This window comes from Anoplopoma fimbria, chromosome 21, assembly GCF_027596085.1.
Source record: "Anoplopoma fimbria isolate UVic2021 breed Golden Eagle Sablefish chromosome 21, Afim_UVic_2022, whole genome shotgun sequence".
Lineage (NCBI taxonomy): Eukaryota > Metazoa > Chordata > Actinopteri > Perciformes > Anoplopomatidae > Anoplopoma > Anoplopoma fimbria.
In genome coordinates this window covers 2,962,346-2,987,859 of record NC_072469.1, presented here as the reverse complement: position 1 = coordinate 2,987,859, position 25,514 = coordinate 2,962,346, and the positions used below count along the sequence as shown (strand labels likewise).

General features: G+C 42.8%; 2 protein-coding genes across 2 annotated transcripts in view; one reads left to right on the top strand and one right to left on the bottom strand.

The window, feature by feature from the left end:
• Positions 1–6,270, top strand: part of LOC129110975 (cadherin-6-like) — a 33,896-nt gene extending 27,626 nt beyond the window's left edge. The window contains exons 7-11 of the mRNA XM_054623257.1: positions 740–876; positions 1,875–1,996; positions 3,378–3,498; positions 3,762–4,013; positions 5,357–6,270. Coding sequence (XP_054479232.1) covers positions 740–876; positions 1,875–1,996; positions 3,378–3,498; positions 3,762–4,013; positions 5,357–5,859 — 1,135 coding nt within the window. The 3' untranslated portion in view covers positions 5,860–6,270. The remainder of the gene's footprint in view (positions 1–739; positions 877–1,874; positions 1,997–3,377; positions 3,499–3,761; positions 4,014–5,356) is intronic.
• Positions 6,271–9,311: 3,041 nt separating this feature from the next.
• Positions 9,312–25,514, bottom strand: part of drosha (drosha ribonuclease III) — an 88,242-nt gene continuing 72,039 nt past the window's right edge. Inside the window, 6 exon segments of the mRNA XM_054623256.1 lie at positions 9,312–9,983; positions 16,950–16,996; positions 18,059–18,151; positions 21,278–21,381; positions 22,939–23,021; positions 25,289–25,430. Of these exon segments, the coding sequence (XP_054479231.1) occupies positions 9,853–9,983; positions 16,950–16,996; positions 18,059–18,151; positions 21,278–21,381; positions 22,939–23,021; positions 25,289–25,430 (600 nt within the window). The 3' untranslated portion in view covers positions 9,312–9,852.

The following is a 25,514-nucleotide window of genomic DNA, read 5'->3' as shown; positions in this document are numbered from 1 at the left end:
ATGCAATTTTTTTGTTTTGCTTAAAGTCCCTCGTCTCTCTTTAATTTGACCATTTTTACATTTTAACGTTATTTTTAACTCTTTATCTGTTTTATACTAGGATTACACATTCCATACATCACTGTACTCGTGTGGCGGCAGATGTATCAGATGTCCAAAGTTGTGCATGCAAACCTGAAGCTATCTGCATGGTTAGATAACACAGAGGCTAATAGAGAAATACGGCGTGTGTGTTTTTTCTGATTTGTGTCGTGCGACGCTTCAAACAGTCGTCTGAAAATGTTTAGACGCGCTTTATTACCGCCTGTAGTTTGGCTCATTTGTGCAGGTGAAAACCAATTTTGTTCTCTTCTACAAAGTTGGCCTTTTCTTCAAAGGGCCAAACCGCTGCTTGGATTGATGCAAAAATTAATCTTTTTTTTTTTTTTTTTTTTTTTTTTTTTTTTTTCTTAATGCGTTCCTGTGTGGTATGAATAGCAAAGAAAGGGAATAATGGCAGAGTGCAGACAAGTCCATCATGCTTAGTCAGACTTGTTTTGAGTCCCTCCAATCACACAAATGTCACTTTAAGCGAGACCGTAAATGGGACTATTTTCTCTCCGCTTCACACCTAAGAAACTCTGTAAATATGACTGTACCCTGTATCCCTCACCCAGGGAACACCACACACTCCCACACCGCCAGAGTGCATGAGTTTAGAAGCCAATTTATTTATGTGTGTGTGTGTGTTTTTGTGCAGGTACTCTATTGATCGACGCACAGACATGGACAGAATGTTCAACGTCCATGCAGGCAACGGGTCAGTGTTCCTCCTCCGGGAGCTGGACAGAGAAGACAACGCCTGGCACAACATCTCCGTCACCGCCACAGAGTTCAGTAAGTGCAGCGCGACAGGAAGCAGTTGTTTCTGTTCACCTGTTTCCTGCCAAATTGGATTTTTGGAATTTATACTTGCCAGGTTTTGTAGAGCACTGGAACGGTCACCCAGTTCTGCCAGTTCACCCAGTGTTGGCTGGTGGCTGGTGTTGGTGTTTTTTTCAGTAGCTAGAACACTATTAATCCTCCCATTCACTTGTAGACCTTTAATGTGAAACATCTACAGGAAGTGATGAGTTTATCTGACAGTACCTCAAAAAAGCTAAATATGAAGTGATAACTATAATATTTTTGTAATTCATTTAAATACGGTCCTTTTAATATGTTCAGCATGTGTTTATAAAGCTAGTGTGCCATAAAGAATATTTTAAAAATAAGAATTAGAAAAGGACAAAAAGGTGTAAGTGTGTCATTTTTAAGGAAAGCTTCAGAATAAAAGTACACAATTACATATAGTATTCCTTACAACTTGAATGCATCAATGCAAAACAAATAAACTCAGCAGATTGGTGAATATGAGATCTGTTTATTGAATGATGACATCCGTGCTGTGGGGATATGCTATATTATGCTGAATTAACCTTAATGATTTTTACTCACTAACTTTTATATGAACTGGCTTTTATTTGTTCAATATTTGAACACTGGCTTTATAGAAGTCCTTACTTGCTTCACTGAATTCCCAAAAACCTAATGGATTATTAATACCTGCAGGAAGATAAGTAATGTGGAGCAAAAGTAGAGACTAAGCGAGTTTTTTACACCTTCATTATATTTCTTTCTGTGATTTTCTATATAGTCACATATCATTTGTATAATGGTATAAATATCACAATTACACCGTTGCCTAACAACATTTGAATTACTGTGAGCATGGAAACAGGCGGCAGCTACACACACACTTTTTATTATGTACTATGGCACGGTTTTGGTTTTTTTTAAGTAAAGAAATAATTATCTGTGTAAAACGTTCCTGTTCCCACCTCTGTGTTTCCTAGACAACCCTCGCCAGGTCAGCCGCGTGCCCGTGTACGTCAGAGTGCTGGATGTCAACGACAACGCTCCAACGTTCGCCACCAGCTACGAGACGTTCGTGTGCGAGAACGCTAAAGCTAATCAGGTCGGTGTGAAAACCAAGGCAGTCGTCATGGTTGCATCTCGACTTCCTGTTCAGCATGTAATTAGCAGACATCAGAGAACATTTGTAAATCTGTCACGTGTGTTTTGAGCCAGAAGAAGTACGACAGTAGCTGGACGGGATAAGGGAAACATCTGGGGAGCCTTTTGTTGCATTAAGCTCACATACATAAATATTGTTTTCAGAACAGTTTCTTCCTCCAAATAGATGAAATAAATCAAGAACACATCTGCAACAGCTGCTTTATATTGTATATGTAATACTCACACATCCCTGTCAGTTGTACTGCTGCCAATCCTTCTAGGTTGGGAAACCCAAAACTCTGTAACGCAATACGCATAAACTTTGACACTTTGAGTCTTCAGTTTCAGTTTCACTTTGTACATTTCTCCAAATGTTGCTGTTGAAAGTTTATCTGGGCTCATAGGAAATGTGATGACCCAAACTCTGACTTGTTAGACTCGCACCATGAACCGTGATATTCAAAACCAAGAGAAAAAAAAGTCTATGTATGATATTATCTCTTAAAGATGTGACCTCAGCTGCAGTGGTGGAAGAAGAACTTTTTCTTTTCATTTACTCAAGTAGAAGTAGCAACACAACACAACAGAGAAGAAATACTGCATTCAAAATGTTACACAAACTTTAGCATCAAATTATACTTTAAGCACCAAAAGTAAAAGTACACATTATGCAGCGTGACCCATTTTAGAATAATGTGTTTTATATCGTCGGATTATAACCAGTGATGAGTTAATGTAAGCAGCTGGTAAAATTAGTCCCACTCCTTTAAAGCACTTTATATACTGCTGGGCATCAGAACCCATAATATACTCCATTAATTGATCTCATTTCTTAATAATCTGAATTTTGGAAAGTAGCTACGAACTAAACTATTAAATAAATGTAATGGAGGTAAAAGTGTAAAGTTGCATGAAATGGAAATACTTTTGAATGAAATTGTACAAAAGTGCAGTACTTGAGTAAATGTACTGTCACTTTACATTACTGCTTTATTGACATTGACATGTAAAGTTACCAGAGTGATACTGAAACCTATGAGGTGGAAGAGGTGAACAACCGTTAGCATTTCACATGTTTACTGTGAGGAAACCTCTCAGGTTGAATATGTGTTTATATATTTATTATGTGTTAGCTTAACAACAACAAGCGTTTGTCTTTATGAATTCCCCAAAGACCAATCTATGCCTTTAACCAGAACAAACAGCTGATGTGAACATGAAGAAGCAGCCACTAACCAGCTTGTACCGTTGGTGATGAGATGGTTTACAGCTAGTGCATACTGCACAGAACATCGACCCAGACAGTTCTTTTACTCAGAGGTTCATGTCTCTTCTTTCAGAGGATACAAACCGTGAGCGCCACAGACCCGGACACTCCACTCGGAGGACACCGATTCTTCTTCAGTCTGGCTCAGGAGGAGGCTGCTGGGAAGGCCAACTTCTCCGTCCGCGATAACAAAGGTGAGCCACTCACAGCTGAAGCTCGTGGTTATCACATTGACTTCAATCTGTTGTATAGTGTTCCCATAAGGCACTTATACCTGTTGTTGAACGAAACCACATCTCGTGCTGCACATGATTTGATTTGAAAGTTTTTTTTTTTCATCTCGCAGCACTAAAAGCAGATTCACAGGCCAAATGAAATTTCTAGTAGAGTTTTATTGAAATATTCATTCAGGGTTATTGATCGCTGCGTAGTAACCGGAACGTCCTGTTGTATTCAGACAACACGGCCTGGATCTTAACGCGGAGGAACAGCTACAACAGCATGCAGAAGAGCATCTACCACGTGCCGGTGGTCATCTCGGACGGAGAGTACCCGATGCAGAGCAGCACCAACACCCTGACCATCCGGGTGTGCACCTGCGACCGCGAGGGCAACATGAAGCTGTGCAACGCCGAGGCGCTCACGGCGAGGGCGGGACTCAGCACGGGCGCCCTGGTGGCCATCTTGCTTTGTGTCATCATCCTGCTCAGTGAGTACAGGGCTGCATGGGAAGCAACCATCCTGCAACACAATCTCGCAAACATTTTGTTTATTTCAATTGGAGCTTTATTTAACCAGGGTGGCCGTGCAGAAAATGAGATTTGACGGTTTCTTAAAGCCACACGGCAGAGCCTCCTACTTTAAAAGCACATCTTGCAGGATGATAAAGAGACAGTTTTGTATTTCACTCCGTAATTTGATTCATCGCTTCCTGTGGGCGGGTAATTCTGCCGCTGACCACAGCTGACATGTTCATTTCATTTACACAAACAAAGCAGCAGAGCTCTACGGCGTTCCAGCCGCTGGGATGGAACGCTGTAGAGCTCTGCTATACTATTATATTAATGCTATATTATAACTTTTTTTGATATACTATATGAAGACATTTTCCGACAAACTATACTATGACTTTTTCCTAATTTTTTTCAACATGCTGTACTATGACTTTTTTATGACTTTATTGACATACTATGACTATTTCCAACATGCTATACTATGACTTTTCTGACTATTTTTAATCCCATACGATACTATTGGCACCATCACAAATTAAGTGGCCCAGCTCTGACAGAAGAGGCCGACTCACACAACCAAGCCGTTGAACATATTTATTGTTTGAAGGAATAGCAGGAGAAATACTTTGGCATGTGTCGTTACTCACTTCAGCAGTATAGGTGAGCGCATTTGTGGAAAAGTGCAATGTTTTATCTTTCAACACATCCAAAGCGTTAACAAAAACAAATAAATATCTCAGGGAGGAGAGAGTGAGCATTTATAGCAAAGAGGATTTTGTATAGATCATTATTTCAGAAAAAAGTAGCCACACACACACACACACACACACACACACACACACACACACACACACACACACACACACACACACACACACACACACACACACACACACACACACACACACACACACACACACACCTAGTAAAAGAGGGCTGTAACAACTATACCATTATATTAATGCTATATTAGAACTTTTTTAACAATACTATACTATGACCTTTCTTGACATGTTATATGTTGATATTTACAATTTCTGAGATATTTTATATTGTGACTTTTTTCAAATTCAATGCATTTCTTTCCAAACTGCATTTTTTTGTAATCTCAAGCAGCAGCGGCCCTGAGGAGAGAATACAACATCCATAATGCATTCTTGTTGTAGCTGAGACAAAGTCCCTGAACATCAGTGAACACTTGTGCAACATCAACAAATCCCCCTGGACAGCCGCCGGCCTTCTGAACAAGGAGAGGGAGACATCAGCAAAAGTCACCAAAGTCTGTTACTTATTTTCTTTGTTTTTGTTCCCCATGTAGTGATCGTGGTGCTGTTTGCTGCCCTGAGGAGACAGAGGAAGAAGGAGCCTCTGATCATCTCCAAAGAGGATGTCAGAGACAACGTCGTCAGCTACAACGATGAAGGGGGCGGAGAGGAGGACACCCAGGCCTTTGATATCGGCACGCTGCGCAACCCAGAGGCCATCGAGGAGAGCAAGCAGCGCAGAGACATCGTCCCTGAAACCTTCTACCCTGCGGTCCGACGGCCCGTGCTTCAACCTATCCGGGACAATAACGGGGACGTGAGGGACTTCATCAACCAGAGGCTCCAGGACAACGACAGCGACCCGACGGCGCCGCCTTACGACTCCCTGGCCACCTACGCCTACGAGGGGAACGGCTCGGTAGCGGAGTCCCTCAGCTCACTTGATTCGGTGACCACCGAGGGCGACCAGGACTACAACTACCTAAGCGAGTGGGGACCCCGATTTAAGAAACTGGCGGACATGTACGGGGGCGACGACAGCGACAGGGATTCCTAACGAGAGCCTGGCACACAGACGAGGAGAGAAAATGGAAACGAAACACGTTAAAAACTTTTTCGGGGCAATTGTGGTGCATTTGTGGCGAGAAACACGGCGAAAAGGACCGAGAAACGAGCACCGTTTGTCCACGTGCTCTTTCACCGCCGCCGCGCACCATTCAGTTGGCCCTCCGGTGACCAGACGTAGGCTTTGTGTGTCCAGTCAGTGTTAGTTGCGTTTTTTTGCCAGGGTGCAGTGAAAACAGACTTTGTGTCAAGACTTTCTTGTGTATATGGGGTGTACATGAGGCCCAAATATATCTATACCGGTATTTTCTTTTTTTTGTTTGTTTTTCCAAAGCTGCGTGTGGTGGACACGTTCAACAAGCAGCTTTGTAAACCAACAGATATGCCTATGTATTTTTCAGTGTTTCTGGGACAAAAACATGCTGCATATTGTGAGTTCTATCTTTGCTTGTGTACGTACGGTAATATGATACAATACGCTGTACAGTGGTTTTGTTTTTCTAGGGATTTCTTTTGTCCAAACGATCCCCTCTTTCAGCAATGGCTGCCTCACATTAACCGTTTATCCACTGTTGCACTAAAGCCAGAAGTGCCAGAAAATGTTGGCATCTTCATTTCTTGATACAAATTGGATGGAATCAAAATTGTGTATTACATAAAGCTGTGGTAAAGGAATATGGAATTTATGGCTGCAACAACGTTCATTTAGTCATTTGTTTTGTATCTGATTTTCATCTCAATCCAACTTTGAGCATTCGCTGTGAGGTGAGCCAAATACCAAATATTTCCTTATTGAGCAGAATGTCTTCAGAATCATTTTTATTTCCCTTTGCAGCCAACTCTGTGGCTGAAAAATGAAGAAAACAAACAAAACAAGTGTTATTTTCTAACAAACATTGATACAAATACACCAATCTAATGTGCACCAGGCTCAGCTAGAGGAAAATACTGGTCTTGTTGGACTTCTTTCCGCTCATCTCGACCACAGTAATGTGTAAATGATTCTCCCTGTACAGCATGGTGTAAGTCAAAGTCACATTAACTCCGTGCTGAAACGATGCCACCGAGCTTGAAACTACGGCATCAAATTAGACGAGATGAAACATTCTTGTGGACAATTACTGTTAAAATTCATCATCCAATTTTATATTCTTCCATTAAAAAAATGATTCATTTTGTTCAGGCGATGAAGAGAAACAGGATGAGTAGCTTTTGAATCAATGTTTCAAGCAGGGACAATGATTTAGATAGGGACTTGTATAAAAAATATACATGTGTTTAAACTTAAGCTTTTATACGTCATGTGACCACATCAAAGTCTATGGTATGAATCAAAAAAGTTGCCTTAAATCCTTAAATCATAAAAACAACTCTACACAATGAAAATGGGGCCTAAAGTGTAGATTTGTTTTATTTAGGGGTCGGATTCTGCTCACAAGGAAAAAAATAAATAAATAATAGTCTAAATAACCATTTAAATGTACAACATTACCCACAGCATTAAGACAAGAAATATATATAATAGGAGTTTTTTTCTTACACTTGGTGTCCTGAGAGGCTCTGCCCTGCACAGAAGAATGTATAATAATGTTACATAGCAGTTTTTTGGGGAAATGTGCCAAAAAAAAGCCAAGAACACCAGTATTTTCCTTTAAACTTCCTATTTCTGTACACTGCTCCGTGCCCTTCGTTACATGTGCTGTATGTGGTGTTGAACATGAACAAGTGTTGGGCGTCCTGATTTCCTGAGGGACAAACAGCCTTTTTTTCCATAAAGGGGGCTCATCAAGGGCCCACCTGACCTTTTGAGTGGTGTCCAATAAGGCTCTTAAACCCAGAGGTGTGTCCTCGGCTCCGGGAGAAGGTCACAACATTGTCCTGCAGCAAGAACACAAAACAGTTTATTTAAAATGTGATTTAAAAAAAAAAAAAGGAAAAGAAGCAATATTATCAAATTACTCTCAATATGATAAACACAGTTGTGAAATAAAGCGGACTGGTTGAACTTGGAGTAAAGAATGATGAGGCCGATTAGGCTGAAACAAGCTCTGCCCTCACTTAACTAAAAGGCCACCCTGTAAAGAGACTGACATTTATCAGACATTTTGAAACATAATAACAAAACACACCGTTTCTCTCTGTACATTGAATCGGGCTTGACAATCCAATTGATAAGACGGCGGTTGGATAATTCTTTACGCTCGGCTATGCCTCTTTTGTTTATGAGCTCGCTCCTGGAGCAGCCTCCCATTGTAAGTGGCCATTCCAGACTGTTGCTGTGATAAGCATTTAATGGGTTTAGAAACCCTTCACTCGAAGAAAAGAAAAAACTGCTTTCCTGCCTCAAGGTGCAATGTGAGGTCTCAAATGGAAATCAACGTGACAGCAGTACTCACCAAAAGCATTTCCTCCTTCGGTCTTCACTTGGTTCTGTCTTCATACGGGGTGTCAGCGTATCGCCATTACCAAGACGTGCTTATGTTGTCCTATGGAGAGCGTAACTGCCTCCAAGCATTGGCGCCATGCTCCGCTACGATAGCAGAAGGTGCACAGTTTTTTTTTTCTTCTTATCGAGGCAACTAGATGGTGACGCCGCTGTCCTCTTTCTCCAGATACGGTAGACCTGTGGTTGTTGATGTGTAGACGCGGTCGGCCTCGGGGCTCACCACTACTACGGTATATTATGTTGGTGACAATGTGATTGAGCAGTGGAGTTTTGTCAACGTAGAAACAATTTGAGAGGTTGTGGTAGTGTAAGGGGCCCTACATCATCGGCCAGCCATCACTCTGCTTTGTAAAACGTGATATTTTGTACTGAATATTTATATGACACAATTAAATATCTTTAAAAATCAGCCAATCTTCTTTGTGAGGTATTCTTCCCCAAAAAAAATCATTAAAATTGAGGGGTTAATAATTTGACAGCTTTATGTAGTAGCTCCAGTGGACTACTCTCCCTTCAATCTTCTGCTTATGACGATAATTTAACTTTTATCTGAAATGTGATAGCAGCCACAGGCTAGCAGGCAAGAAATGTACCATCCTCACAGGTATTTATGCAATATCTACAATAAATCTCTGCATAAAAGACTCGACTCTACACGTCAGAGAGTAATTCATACGACGGCCGTTGTTAAATATCTGGATCCAGAGGCTACGGAGCTGAGGAAATTGTTAATTAAACAATCTATAATTAAGATCTGTCAGACAGCCAATCGGATTTGGAGAGAGGTTAAAACAAGAGAGGGGAAAAAGAATAAAAAAAATAAAAAAATAAATCACATTTTGATTATTAGAGGATGAGTGGCAGATGTGAGACAGATGGTGACATTGTAGTGATTGAATATAATTGACTCAACCCTCTTTCTAGATTAGGCCTCTTAGAGCGCTGGGCGGGGGCAGATTAGAATAAATACAACAACAAAAAATAAACGGATTTCCGACTGTTGATTTGAAACTTTATTTACAATATCATATTGGTTTATTTATTATTTCACACTTAAAAACTTGTTTTCGTTCCTTTTTTGGCATGTGTCAGTAATGTTATGAGCTCCTGCTGTGGTTTTTGGATTTAAAAGTCAATTCAATATTTAAAGATTACGCAACAAACAAACATAAGACAACATAAGGCCACCTTTGACAGTGCTAGAGTACTAAACAGCATAAAACATGACAGCATCTTTGCTTCATTTCTAATTCTGTTTGCCTTCTGTCCCACTTTCATTTTGAGAGTTGAGGCTAAAAGAAACAAACACATTTCACCCTAAATCTCGAGGTTAAGAGTCAAAGCAGTCCAACTCCTCCTCACCTGTGTCCCAGCGATGTTTGGAAGTACTTTGGGAACAGTCAATCATCATTTCTAAACTAGCAGCATCTGTATTTGACCCACTGTTTCATGGACGGCCGCCACATTCGCAGTCGGAGCTTCCTCAGCGTGGACTCGGCTCGTGATTGGCCTCTCCAAGAAACGATAAAAAAGGCGCTGTCACTTCCTGCTTTCCTCCGGCTCGTCGGTCTCCTTCTCCTGCCGCTCCCGCTCTCGTCTCATCTCCTTCAGCTCCTGTCTGTATTTCCGCTCGATGAAGCGCTTCTGATGAGCCATCTGTGGGAAGTTATCTGGTACAGGGAGAGAGGCAGAGCGGGGGGAAACAGAGAGAAGTCGACCAAGGAGAACAGATAGAGAGAGGGAGAGCGGGAGAGAGACAAAGAGGCAGGGGTGTGAAGAGACAAGGTCAGTCTCCAACTGGGCGAGGACAGCAATTTAGGGCTCAAACTGCACACACTATAGTTTTCACCAATGTGTCATGTTGTCACTTAGGTCAAATGAGCGCAAAATGTCGCAGGCGGTATTGTTGATTAAAGTGCACTCATGATGGTATTTCATTAATAATGATGAAGTAACGAGAAATTAGACAGGCCTTGTTTGGTTTCAGCACAATGACTGTGAGATCTGATAACATAATTACAAGTGAGCATTTCTAAATGAGATCTGCAATAAGATGGTGTCGTGTGTCGGCGGGGGAAAGAAAAAACAAAATGAGATACAAGCTGATGGGATGTTAACATATAGGCTGGAGACACAATAACTTGTTTTCCCCCTGCAGTTGGATAACAGATGATCAATAAAAAGTTGTTTTAATTGTCTTGTGCTGCTTTGAAAACTCTAAATAGAAAACTGCTGATGCCAGACCTCATTTATAGCCCACAAATGCTACGACTTGTTGATAACGGTAGGAAAGAATGAAATGCAGCATTGGCGAAATCAGTCATTAGTTTCTAAAAGAGAAGTTCTGAAGTCTCCATTTGGGTTTTTCTGCTGAATGCCAACTTGGCTGGAGACACAAAACTCAGATTTGGGCCAACACAGAGGGTGACTGGGTGGATCCAACGAGGGCTGAGAAAGTGTTAACAGAAGATGATGAATAAATCTGGCAGGTTAGGACTGTCAATCGAGGAAACGCACTAGGAACGGGTGACTCAACCTCCTTAGAGAAATAAACCAAGACACAAAATGGTAATTGAGGCCATGAAGGGTTTTTCTTTTGCTATTTTCGACTGAACCGCGACAATTTAATTTATTGTCAATTTAACATTATTGGTACTGCAGGCAAAGCAACTTTCACACTGTCACAGCTTCTCCAGAAGGTCAATATTTCATTTATTAGGAAAAACAATGACTTGTTCCTAAAAAGAAATGGAAGGAAATGGTGAAAAATGCCCATTAAAACCCATTCAAACAGCTTGCTTTGTTTGACCAGGAGACTTAAAGCTGTAAGCTGAACACCTCTGGGTAGTCAAATAGTAACACCATAAAGTTACACATTTAAGAAACTGGAATCAGTATGTTTTGCATTCTTACTTAAAAAACAGGAGCAATTATTCTATTATCCAAATTACTGCTGATGAAATTTGTAAATCAACTAAAAGTGTTTTCTCTAGCTGCAACTATCTGACAATTATTCTACTTATAATATTAGTCTTTGCATACATCCTTTGATTGATCCAATAATCATGTACTCTGTGTGATGGATAAAACAGTCAAACATTCCCATTGTCAAGTTCTCACAATAAAATAAGACATCTTCAAATGTCTTTTTGTAAAAACAAGATTTTAGGATGACATTAAACAGTATTATTATTTATATTTTTGGGAAGCAGAGAATGGTTGGCATTTCCACTGGTTTTGCTTCGGAATTATTTATCAGTTATCAAAATTGTTGCTGATTATCTTTCTGTAGATCAACTAATCATGGATTTCAGATCTAGTTAAAAGGTCGGGATACTTTCCCGACTAATTAAGATACATTTAATCCTTCAGTTAAAGTGAGACAGTTACAGATATCTGGATTTGACTGGAAAGAGTCGCCCTGCTTCAGTTTCCTGCCATGACAGCAGGATTGAACCCAATGACCCACCGGGCAGCACTGCTTTGTAACTTTGTTATTTAGAGCTTAGGTAATTTTCCATTAAGTGTTTACATTACCGGGTCTATCCGCCGCACACTTCAATTTAAAAGGGCACGCATGACGGAGGCCCGATTGTCTGTGTCGACTCGCTGAGACTCGGATTTGACGGTGCAGTTTTTCCGCTCGCTGACCATGACCAGGCTCTCAATAGTTCTTACCTAAAGACGTTTTAAAGTCAGGATGTAATGGAGAACAGAGAAGACCACCAAGGATCTGACCCTGAAAGTTAACAATACTATTGAAAACATATCTAAAAGTTCTCATTCTGGTCTTTTTGTTTGTTTATTATACAGTGTTTGGACAGTGACACATTTTCTATATTTCTGGTTCTCTACTTGATGCGTGTTTAGTTAGAAATATGAGTGACGGTAGAATTGTAGCTCTTATTATACACACTCAGGACCAAAAGATATTGGACTCATGAATATTTCATTGTAAATGTCAGCTGAAGTCTGTTGTATCTTCCGTGGGTAAAGCTTCAGCAGCTGTTGGAGACTTTGTGACTCAAGTCCGGTCTCAAGCAAGTATAACCAATAATAACTCTTCCAAGACCTACTGCTGCTGCTGCTGCTACCCTGAGAAGGAACGTTGATAAAAAAACGTCTTTAAGTGTGCTCAGTAAAGATGGAGACGTCCTCAAACAGCCTGAAAGCTGAGCGTCAGCAGCTAAACCTCACAGTGTTTCATTTCGTGTCCGATGTGCTGCAGTACGGAGTCAAAACAACAGAAAATGTGTCAGCGTCCAAATACCTAAAGCCTGTGCTGCAGATAGTGTATGTTATCCTCTGATAAATGGGTAAATTGAATTATTACCGTTGTCCAGACAGTGTACTCACAGCTGATAATATGCAGCCTCAGGGTTTTAGACAAGTATTCATCTATCTGGTGTGGATATTGTGCTTTTTTTGGAAACGGCTGCTGCAGACCAACATCCACGGTTTGAGAAACACAGTAGGAATGGTTCTCAAATGTCGGAGAGACACGTTATCCATGTGGATTGTTGTCAACTCCCTTTCTTGCACCAATAATCTCTTAGTTAGCAAATCAGTTGTTTGAAAACCCATCACCGCAACAGCGTATTTAAAGAATGCCTCATCTAATGTCCAACAGAGAACCTTTCTTGCGTGTTTTTCAGAATTTTTGAGAATTCATTTAACATTTTTTTTATCAAGCTAGAAATGCAAGTAAATGTCTTTTCTTTGTTGGTCGGACAAAAACGTGCAATTTATAAAATGCCACCTTGAGCTCTGAGATCCTGTGAGGTATTTTTCGATATGTACTGACTAAACAGTATTTGGCTTCAGCGTGGGCCGAAGAACAACTCGTTGTTCAGCTGGTTGGCTGCGAACAACCAAAAGGTCACGTAATGTCTTAGTTGTTCCTGTAATCAGAATTCAGAAACGATAAACAAAACACTGCAAGATAATGGCAATATCCTCTGAAAAAGAAGACGGATCAAATAAAAGAAAAAAAATCCTGAAGAATGAACGCGCGTAGAAAATAAAATTTGAGACACACACATGCACGTCTACACACAGAGACACACACTCTATTTCAATGTGCTTTCGGTGAGGAGGGAACACTTGGTGAGCCTCGGAGAGAAAACTACATATTGCAGTTAAAATATGGAAATCGCCATCGTTTTTCCCTCGGAGATGGCTTGAGAATAACCCACTCGAGAGAAAGAAAAAAGAAAAAAGGCTTCGGCCATTTACATTGTTAAACATGCGGCACAAGAGTAGGCGCCGAAGAATCTTTTGTTTGTTTGTTTCGTATCGACAGTGCAGTAATGCCTCTCAAGGACGTAGGTTGCAGTCGGGTGTAGCCGCGTTTGGAGCCGCGCTAGCAGTCGGAGAGGCCACGGCAACATCGCGGCCTGTTGTGATCACCGACGGCAACGCTGAGATGCGTCTGAATCTGTGATGAGGGATCAGCATCCACCTTCTTCAGGGCACAGCAACATACAGTGTCCTTTTACTATTCAGCCTGGGCTCAGGCTGTGAGACGACTGCACAATGGACTGTGAGTCTATCACCTGGAGCTCCAAGGCACCACATCAGTCGACGAGCCGATAGTGCACCTGTACAGCGCTGTTGATGAAGGGATTTCTGCGCCATGCCAAAGGGCAAACAAAAAGTATTGAACAGAGATCCAGCACACACTGTACTTTACTTTGCCTATACCCAGCCAGTGGTTTTATCCAGAGATTAAGGGGTTTAGTGGAAGCTGAGGAAAAACGTGGTCCCCCTTCCAGCTACTATGCACACCGACGCTCCTTTCTCTTATTCCACAGAAATCGCATTGTTTGAGAAACAAGCAGCTGCGAGGAAGCTAAAGTTAAAAAAAAAAAGAAAAATGGGAAGGGTTGAGTCTTGGAGAGAGAGAGACTGTAAAGAGAGACAGCACTATCTGTGAGGATGCATGACAAATGGTTAAGCCGTTTCCCATGTATATTTGATGTTGCTTTAGACCTGGAGCTACGTGGTGCACAGAGCCTCGGGGTCTGACAAACTTCTGCACCGCCCCGACTCCACCCGCCCGTCGACTCCGTTCCCCTACCTTAGCTGCTCTCAGCTCGATTTGTTTGCACTCATCTCTTTCTCCCAGTCCGGGCCTTGGTTAACATTTAATTCTGCCTTGACAGATACAGGGGCAGGAGACTGTCAAAACGCCGGCCATCAAGTAATGAAATGTGAATCAGCTGAGCCACCAGCGAATCGGCTGCAGACAAGCACACGCACCAAAATATCGCCCCCCCGCCTCCTTTAATGAGCCCTGAGCTGTCTGACTGAACGCAGCCATGTCTCTCACCTCTCCGACACCGCCCAATCTGTGGATTTCTGTCTGCCAGAAAAAAAAAAAAAAGCTCTGCAGCAGAAACAAAACAAAACAAAAAGTTACACCCTGGTCAAAGTGCTCCCGATACTCGAGGAGGCCTTAAATAAAAACACGGAAATTAATCCTGACGCAGTGCTGGGAGGCTTTTTTTTTTTTTTTCTTCTTCTTTCGATCCGAGAGTAACACAAGGTAAGGGGCTGTTGTACAAGAGGAGTGATGGTGTAGCCAATGCTGCAGTGAGGGCCAACAAGACAATCAATGACGAATTACATGACACCGGGGCTAATGTCCTTGATTAGTCTTGCTATGCGAAACAAATGAAGCGAGGCCTTTGACAATCACATGAGCTATACAATGGGGCTCGGGTAGTAGGAGCTGATGCGTCAGGATGAGCTTGCAGTCTGGTTATGCGAGCTCACGGTCAGCAGACTCACGGAGCCTTCAGAGGCCAGTCAAAGCCCCGCTGACCGACCTTGCGTATTTATTCTCTCCAGGAAGTCTTTCGACAATAGAACAGAAAATTGCTACGGCGACATCGCTTGCAAAGATGTGAATCATTCAGGTTTGAATAGTGCATTTAATTTTTTTTTTTAAATAATAATCCTATTAATTTTAATAAGAAAAACTAGCTTTCCATTATGAAGGCTACCTGGAAATTATTCACTACCGGAGATTCTGCAGCTAACTTTCATCAAATCAACACTTTGTTCCTATTTTATTAATAGAATAATATCCCAATATTGGTAATCTTTAAAAGTGTGCAGCCTCACCCTGCGTCGTTTCCACTAATAATTATTAAAATCATATAATTGACTGGCTCACCTCCGGTACTCAGGAACACTGGGTGAAAGAAAACGAGTATATTAAGCTGAAGGGGTGAGCTGTAAATTGGCGGCTTTAAATCAAGTGACAAACACAAAGTCAAACAAAGCCCTCCAAGGGGAAGCGTTTTGCACCGAAAGGAAGGAGGACTTGAAGAGATGATTTTTTAAATTAACTGACCTTTTAAAAGGCATTGCTAATCTAGCCACACGAAACAGCAATTTATGAGGGGGGAAATGTTCATTTACTACCAATGAGCATCTATCAATCATGGTGACAGAGGTGTACACTGGGGAGAGGAAATGGGAGGAATTAAGGGAGGGAGGAAGACACATGAGAGAGTGTGTGCACTGAACTACGCCCCCTGATAAGGAGGGAGGGAGGGAGGTGTGGGAGAGGGGGGGAGAGAAGCAGACAGGGGATGGAGACTGAGAGAAGGGCTTTAAATAATACCACCATAACGCTAATGTTTCATAAAAAAGAAAGAAAAGGCTCGGCCGCACAAACAATATCAATCACGAGTGGCTGGAGGCCTCATTTATGAGCCGAATGAAATCAAAGTTTGACCTTCCCGCCCTTTTGCTAGTTCTACCGGTCCGTTCCAGCAAAGCCATTTGCTCTCACCTCCAGCTAATTAGTTGCGTAGAGAACAAATTGTACATTTGATTAATGTCGCGGTCACGGGGATAGCAAGCGAGCCCGGTCCAAAAATTACACTTGAACACATCCCCACCAACTCTTTACACAGCGTAATGCATGATATTATGCATCCACATACATATGCATTGAGAATACTGCTATTGGGTGAATGGGGTGATGATGGGATGATGGATGATGGAGATGGCCTCGTGGATGTGTTTTCTGAGAGCCCTGTAATTGTATTTTTACTTGGCAGCCAATGAGACAATGGAAAAGCCTAAAAACTACTATCTATTTTCCTTAAGCGGTGGTTGATGACAAGATGAAAAACAGCCAAGGAGTGAAGCAGCACATGGGGAACGCATCAGCTGCACTCCTTCAAAATCTGAAGAGGAGCGTTGAGCGCAGGAGAGGCGAGGCTTCCCACCCTCTCAGTCTGTGGAAAGGGCTCGAAAAACACGACAAAATATAAAAAAACACAAACTTTGCGCGGCCCCTCGACACAAACTTCCTGCGCTCCCCACGGGATGATGGACGTGGTCGAGGATGCTCAGCTTCCCCCGTCCTTGTTTTATTGGTTCTCTCCATCTCTGGATGGGTCCCATGCCTATGCTCTGGGCGAGCACTTCAAACAGCCTAATGTCCTATATGTCGCAGCCAACCGGCTGGTCAGGCCACGGCTCTCTGCCAGCCATCTTGCATACTGTACAGCCAGGGCTAATATTCAACACTGAGGCAAAGCGTGTGAAAAGGCTTAAAGTGTGAATATATGTGTGTGTGTGTGTGTGTGTGTGTGGAGGGGTGCCAAACAACTCACATTTTTCAAGCGCATCCATCGCAGCTCCCATTTCCGCCTGTTGGATGCTAGATTAGAAATATTTTTTAAAAGGAGACGGAGAGGGAGACAGAGAAAGAGAAAGAGGGAGAAAAAAGGTCTTTAGCATATTCAAAATGTCCCTTTTTTTGAATTTCTGTCAAAAAAAAAAAAAAAAAAAAAAAAAAAAAAACACAGGCCCAATATTGAGAGGATTATCAGAAGTGCTTTTATGTTTGTTTTGAAAGAGCCCTTTTCTCCTAACAATCCCAGGTAACACAGCGCACACATTTCAAAAAGGTAAGCCTATTGGCGGCTCGGTGCCGGGCACTGTTTACGCCCGCAATTCTCCGTCCCTCCGTATATATTATGTGCTGCCTGATCATAGCCCGGCGGCGGAGGTGGCTGGGAGCTTAAGTCATGTAAATACAAAAACAGTAAGCTGTCAAAGATCCTATGGAAGGGACAAACTTATCGCCAGCTTAGAGCAAGAGAGAGCGCTTTCAAATAGGGGGGCTGTGGAGGGGATTTTTTTCACATGTGGGGGTGGGTGGTGGTGGTGGTGGGGGTGGTGGTGGGGGGGGGGGGGGGGGGGGGGAGATGTTTGATGGATTTACGTTTCATTTCTCGGAGGCTCAGCTGCAGCTTTATTGTCAACCTCTCCAACCCTGAAAAGGCCTTGGCGCGGAGATTCACTTTCTTTACTTTTACAAAAAGCGTGAATGTGTGAGCAAACACACACACACACACACACACAAAAGGTGTGCAGTCAAAATACAAAAACACACACACACACACACCAACGCATCACTGCCCCTGTTGTGAACACAATATCCCCGGCAGACCTGAATGCAGCCCCTAAAGATACACTGTCACCTGGTTGCAGATACCCCATCTGCTCAAAGTGATGTTTCCATAACACAATTTACGGGAAATCAATAATAAATCGATTGGTTTTCATTCTGCATAATGTCTCTCCCGATAGATTAGGCCAACGAGAGCTTAATTGCTATAATAAACGGCATCAATAGAAGGCAGGGCCATTACTCTTAAGCCCATTAGCGGTGCATCCAGAAGAGGAGCTGCCTGTCCTGTTGTGCGGTATTACTCACCTTGGGCCTTTGCCACAGCCGATTCGCTCCCCTTTGAAATACACGGCCACGGTGTAGGTGCGAGCGTGCGAAGGCCCCACTGTCTGCAGGGTCCTGCAAAATTCAAACATAGAAATATTGGGATGACAGGGAGGAGGGTAGAGTTGAGAAATAATAATAACAACACCGAGGGAGGACGGCACAAGGACACTCGGGGACATTGTCCTTCGGAGAAATAACAACAAAAAAAAGGGGAGGTGAGAAAGAAAAAAAAAAAAAAGAAAAAAGAGTTTTCAATTGGAACAAATATAATTCATCTCAAGCGGCGGGTTGAGAGGAGGGGGAATAGAGCTTTGATTCAGTGGCGTGCTTTGAGAGCCCGCAGAAAGCCATCTGAGGGGACGTATAAACAACTTTTAAAGCCTCCCCAACTCCCCGCCATCTTCAGATACCGAGATCTCTGTTTGGTTAAAGGAATGACACGTCGGGAGAGGAATTGAAATCAAAGATTGACAATCGTCTTTGAGAGGCCCGCGAGTCTTTTGGTGCGCTCGAAGGATAAACAATCAAAAAAGCTAAAGAGGGAGCAACAAATCTACGAGGAGATGACAGCAGAATATCGCTAAACTCATTTACAGATGTGCCTCATTTAAGAGAGAAAATTCAAGCTGTCAATTTTGTGCCATTTCTGCAGGGACACAAGTACAAGACAGCAGACAAAACTTGGGAGATGTTTGAAATGTTAACATTAGAATAAACATCTCCCGCCCGAGCCCGAGCACCTAAATTATTTACTGACAATTTACTTATTTCAGGAGAGCGATCCATTTTTAATGCAATGTGGTCACTTATGACACTTTATCAATAATTCAGCCCCCCCTTTCTCACTAACAAATGAAGAAGCACACGGCATATGTGTGGCGCCAACGACTCTCGTGAGCGCCGTTTAAGCCAAATCTCGACAGGGGGGGGAGCGTGTCGTCTGGAATTATCGTGACACGAGACGAGACGAGACGGGGGGAATCTGTGGGCTTGCACACAGACGGAAGTGTGCGAAGGAGAAGAAACGGCACCGTAGAGGTTCTTTAACGGGGGCTCCAGCTCTACTCGCAGGCCGTCCTCTCTGCACAACGTAAGAGTGTGTATGTGTCGGCTCCCTGGTGTGTCCTGCCCGAGACCAGATGAACAGTAAAGTGACGGTCCCGGGGTTGAGGTGCGAATCTGTCATCAGCCAGACACATTCGCCAGGGAACCTTTAGCGAGGGGCTCGATGCATTAACCCCTTTCCTCCCCCCTTCTATGTGTCCTTTCCTGCCCTCCCTCGGTCATTTAAGTCACTTCCTGTCTGACTCACACTCTTGTCTCACCCTCTGTTCCTCTACTCTTCACACTTGTAAACAGATCCAGACGGAACCCTTAAGACGGTCTGACAGAGGGCGTCTGTGCCTCAGGAGATATTTAGCACTTCGTCCTTTTCCAGCGCAAGGTTGACGGTTCGATCCCCCTCGCTCTCCGCATGTCGAAGTGTCCTTGAGCAGGCCGCCGCCATACGTTTGCGAATGTGTGTGTGTGTGTGTGAACAAGAGAGAAAAAATGAAAGTGCTTTGTCCGCTGAGGGTAAAAAAGGCACTATGCAGTCCATTTACAGACTTGACGCCATCAAATGCTATAAAAAGGCCTCCGACTCTGGCGTATCGGACCAACGGGTCAGGTCATCTCATGAGGAGGTCGCTCCTGTGTACCGAGAAGTAATTGCAATCAAGGCTGTGACAAAAGCGTCAAAATCCATCCATAGCCTTCTTTCTATACGCTTTATGTATGCGTGTGTCGAAATTCAAGTCACCCAGGGTTTCTATTTGTTTCTAGTTCACGTCCTTGTGGTGTTGATTGTAGTGTCAGAGTTGTGCTGTGTCAAAGAAATAATGAAAGAAATGGCCATCCGTCGGGCAGACAGACGGAATAATAAACAGAGGAGCTCTGAAAAGACATTCAAATAAATACAGGGACGAGAGAAAGGGAGGCAGGTGGACATTATTAAATGGCGGATTGTGAAGTTTGTTGTCCACAAAACTGCGAACGCCCTTGTGCGTCCGACTGACCCCCTTTCTCTCTCGGGGAAAAACACTGTTTGTCAGTTTCCATGGAGACACGCACACACTGATTCATGGCAGCCCCTCAAAAGCATTCTGTCAAATGACACTTGCTCCTTGACCTTTTGGCAAATAAGAGGTCTCTTTGGGCGTGTTTATGTATCACAACAACAGAGACCTTTACACAGCTATTCACAATGTGCAGGGACCGGCGAGGAGAAAAACTCCTGTAAATTATGTTTGTGCCATTTTTGTCAATGCGTATTGTGACCCATGTGATGCCTGACTGAACCCACATCAGCTATAGACTGGGTCATGCTGAAGAGAGGGAGAAGACATTTTTTAAATTTCTTTTCAATGTACAGTGTACACGTGCATGAGTGTATGCACGTGTACACCGCACAGACACGTTATATCAGGGCAGTTATGTAAACATATACAAAAAATATAATTGAATTAAATCACATCTGGGATTGGGAGATATGATGAAGTCAGGCAATATTCATTTTTCTTTAATGTTTAAAATAAATTAATTATATTTTTTGCAGTTGATTGGAGGAACGTGGAAAGATGTGGACTAGCTAATTAAAATTGTTTAATTACAATTTGAATAAAAAAACTCTGCAAATTGAGTTAGTTGTACCTGAACACCACATGTTGAGTGCATGAAAAGCTGAAATAGTTTAAGGAAGATTAAGGTTTAATAGATAGCTGATAATAATGGAACAGTTGAAATACTTAGCTAAGAGTAATGGATGAATAGTTTAAATAGTAAGATGACAGTTATAGTGGAAATAGTTAGCTAAAAATAAAGGATAAATAGTTGAAATAGTCAGCAAGTAACGGATACATTGTATGAAATAAATAGTGGTGTTAATGAAGTGTTTTAGAAATTGAAGTACCCAATTTGAATTAATCTGACAGAGCTGTGGGTGTACAAAAAGGTTGGAAAACCACTTAATTGTCCTTATTGCCTACCTCATACATTAAGTACTTCTATATATATATATATATAAACTTTCATTTAAAACGGAAGAAATAAGTATAAAATTCCAGCCTAAACTCAAAATGCCACACTTGGCAGATACAAAATGATTGTTTTTCCTTCTAAAATCCAACATGGTGTTTCTGGTGCTCTCTGGGTTCTTACTTGTACAGCGGGATATCTGGCTCTTTGCCCTCTGTTCTCAGGGTCAAACAGCACTGCTGCAGCTGAGACTTGGGGTCATTCCAGTCCTGGTTCAGGATGAACTCCTATGACACAGAGACCAAAACAAAAACACACATGTAATCAGACTACTTCTTTCCCCAAAACTTCTGTCAAAGAATCATAAGAAACAGGAAGTCACCCGAAGCTCTCTGCCTCGTCCGCTCATGCTTTTATTCCATTCTTGCCCATGACCCTCTCTACTTTTTCCCCCCTCCAGCAACCTCCTATTTTTCCCTCACTCACTTATTTGCTCTCTCCCTGACTGGCTCTCCATCTGTGTCTTCACGGTGAGTACAAATCACAGGCTACTTAAGACAAAAGCCAATCCCCGTCCAGATATAAAGAGCGTCTGGGATTCTCCCAGGTGTGCAGCCCTGATACATTTCTCTTATCCAAGGGGGACTTCTAAAAGCCCTTCCATTAACAGGGAGGCAGCCTTGTCATAAAAAGGCTGAATCCAGAACTGTCTGCTCCTATTAATTTTCTACAAAGAGTGCTTCTGCTGCTCGCGCTCTCCTACTCTCACTTTGCTGCAACCCCCCCCCCAACAACTCCTCCATCTCTGCTGTTCTTGCTTTGGCGCTTTACTTCCCCTTTTCTCTCCTTCCCACTTTTCCTCTCTCCGGGGGGCCTCTACACTCCTTTAGCCTGAGAAGAAGAGAAATTAGGCTGTTTTCAAAAAGAGCTAGCTATATGCTACGCTTGTTTTTCCTTTTGTACATTATTTCACTAGAAAAAGAGGAGAACATAAGGAAAGCAGCGTTTATGTCCCCGCTTTTCGCCTCTCTATTCCCATCTAAATTGGATGAAGCAGCACAGTGTGCAACGTTGTGGTTTCCAGAAGGCAATGTAAGGAGACGTGCTGGCTGTTTCACAACTTTTTCTCTTGGAAGTGGAAATGAGGTGCTCTCTTACAGCGACCATGACGCAAAGCTCAGCTCCTTCCAGAGCTGAGGATTCTCCCTGGAGAGGCGCACCAAGACAGCAATTAGCATGGCATATCAGACCACTGCAGCAGCTTCACAGGGAGAGGGCCACGCTGTGTGGGTACTCGTGCACGAGCATGGGGACGTGTGCACACTTGTGCGCAAGCCCGTTTAGTTATGAGACACTATGTGGCAGTTTGTGTCTTGTTACGGCAGCTGTATTAAAACAGCAGTCTTAGTGCTCCTCCATCTATATTTGGACAATCTGATGGTGCTTGAGGATAAAACGCCTGCTCTTCCTCGCTCACATCTGGCCACGGGAGTCTTGAGTGAAGTTTACTCGTTTTTTTCCACCGACGCCTGGAACACTCCTGAAGCGGACGCCATCAACAGCCCAAGCAATTCTTGGACCAATAGAAATAGAAAAAAAAAGACTGACGACGACTCTTGCGATTCCCATTAAAGGTCACTAAAATAGCGATCAAAGGCGCCGCCTTAGCGGGAGCCATTCAACAGCCGAGCACCACTTCAGGCCCCGCGTCGATGCTGGCGCCATTAGGGCCCAGCCATTAGCTCCCTCCTAATCATCTCCGCGGTTCTTTCTCTCCGAGGTGCCCCGACTGAGCGGCTCATTGATCAGGTGCAAGCGGTGAATGACTATCAATAGGGGCTCACCTTCAGCCGGGGGAAAAAGCAGACGTTCATGAAGGTGTGCACGTACTCCAGATCTTTATCAATGTAGAGAGCGGCGATGAAAGCTGTGGAGAGAAAAGAAAGGAAAAAAAGGAAAAGACAGCAATTATAAACAAAAAGAAGCAATAAAAGATGGTAGTTGGTGCGTGGCTGCTTCTTCTTGGCTCTCCTCGTGCTCCTAAAGTAAATGAAACCATAACAAAGACCAGAGGCTCAGTGGTGGCCCCTCCACAGCACGGTGCATGGATGTTAATGTCAACAATTGGAAAAGATGGATCTCTAGTTCCCTGCCTTTTTTCCATCAAACAGGAAATTGCTAGAGCGAAGGCCACACAGAGTTCACAGACACATCTATACAATATATAAGATAAAACGGTATGTCAGGCTGAATTGAGAGTAACTGGCGGACAAAGTGAACTGAAAAAAAAAAGATTTGAAATGTAAGCAGTAGGTGCGCCCGGGTGTCATCTTCATCTCGTGGCTGTCCCCCTTTCTGTTTCCCCCTCTCTCTATTGGCTGCCAGCGCATCCACTCATCTCCGTGACTAAGACAGCAGGACACGAGGGAAGAAGAATAGGTAATATTTCAGGAGGCCAGCGAGGGTCCGCCGTAGCTGCAGGGTACGACTGTTCATATGTGCAAAGAGCGGCGCTCATTTCCATCGCTGACCCCCGTCCCATTCCCCGTGCCATCAACTCTGCTCCGGCCCTGCAACTTTGCAAAGATAATTTGAAAGGCAAATGATATGAAGCACATCAAGCCCCGTGTATCGAGGTCTGCCTTTTGAATGCTGACCTGGAACGCATTAGGGCTTTGTTTTTCCCCACTTTTTCCACCAATCTTGAATGTAGCACAGTCCCCGTCGCTGCTAGCTCTCTTTGTTGGCCTTAATGAGGACTGCAATGGGTTTCCTCTGATCCACACATGAGCCCAATCCCAAAAACATCACGTCTTTCCTCTCTTCTTCACGTGAAAGAGGTCACAACATTCTCTGCTAATATATTAATTTGGACTTTCACGTAGAATAAACCTTTGCTAAGCTTTCCTTAGACTTGTCTTTGCGTTCTGGTTTTAAAATGAATGAAAAAAAAAAAAAAACTAGTTTAAATTAGAAAAAATATAGTTATGTCTCTAATTACATTTATTTGATTTTTTGATGTGAGGCATTGGGGATGGGGGGGACATTATGCATTCATATCAGAACGGTTTGAAGACTTCCATTACAGCCAGACCAATATTACGCAGAAAACAAAAGATATCAGAGAGCTTAAAGAAATGAATACAGCTAGGGTGAGTAATGTATTGTTTTTCTAACTCTCTTTACATCCAGCAATCAATAGTTCAAATGCTGAAAAAAAAAAAAAAAAAAAGAGAAGAAATAACCGGGTATCTGTTGTGACTGTCATTTCATTCGTTATAAATGTGTGGGCCTCAGAGGGAGGCCTGCCACCTGCATGCTATGATTAGTACATGTTGCAATAATGCAATATTATGGTAGCTCGTGATTTGAATGAACATTGGTGCAGCTACGACCACAGCACATGTAGTCAGTCATATTATACAACATATGGAATATAAGCATTAAGTTCTGCCTACGCACTTCCGTTGCCTTGGAGCTCACTTATTTTCTTGATTTTAATTGTTATTCATTTTTTCCCCCACTTAGTTTACAATTCTATAGAAACTAGCTCTCAGCTTGTGAAGAGGAGGGAGGCTCGTGCAAACCGACCACTGTTTCTTTCGTTTGAATTCTTTTCATGCGTTAGTTATGAGACGCTGTACCTTTCAGATCGACTGCTCACTCTAATATGTATCATATCCTGAAAGCAAGATGCTACATCTTCCCCAAGCCAGGGTGGATGAAACAACCACTGGACAATGTCAATCATTTCCCCTCCAGCTGCAAAATGTCTTTCAGCCATCTATTTGACTCAGCATATTTGATTTTTATGGCTTATTCTGCTCTGATAATATTTCAAGGTGGTAGAGCACCACGAGTAGCGTATTAATTGTGGAAGCTGTAGCTGGTGGAATATAACAAAAAAAAAAAAAAAAAAAAAAGGGAAAGAAAGGAAGACAAAATCATCCCTAACTGCTCCCGTCATACTAAGCACATAGGGAGCATCTTTCAGTGTCTTCAGCAGAGAAAGTGATTTGACATCTAACACAAAGGGAACAAAGAAATCAATAATGGTACTTCATGCTGCCATCTTAAACTGCACATTCTGGAGAGACGTGCGAGAGAGAGAAAAAAAAACCGGTTTGACTAGTTTATAAAAGGGTCTGTAAAGATTTTCTCTCTGCAAACAAAATCAAAGAGACGTGAACATACACTCCAGCAGGTCGGCCAGAGTCTTGGTCCGCAGTGCGACGGGCCGCTTGGTTTTGTCGTTGGTGATGGCGAAGTCCTGCATGCCCAACTCCTCCGCCACTTTGGCCTGCGTGCGGTTGTTCACCAGCGAACTGCGGAGGAGCTGTGGACAAAACGACAAAGAAAAGAGCTTCCCATTTTCACATCCACCTTTCAGAAATGTGCTCAAGGTACTGGAAACACACTG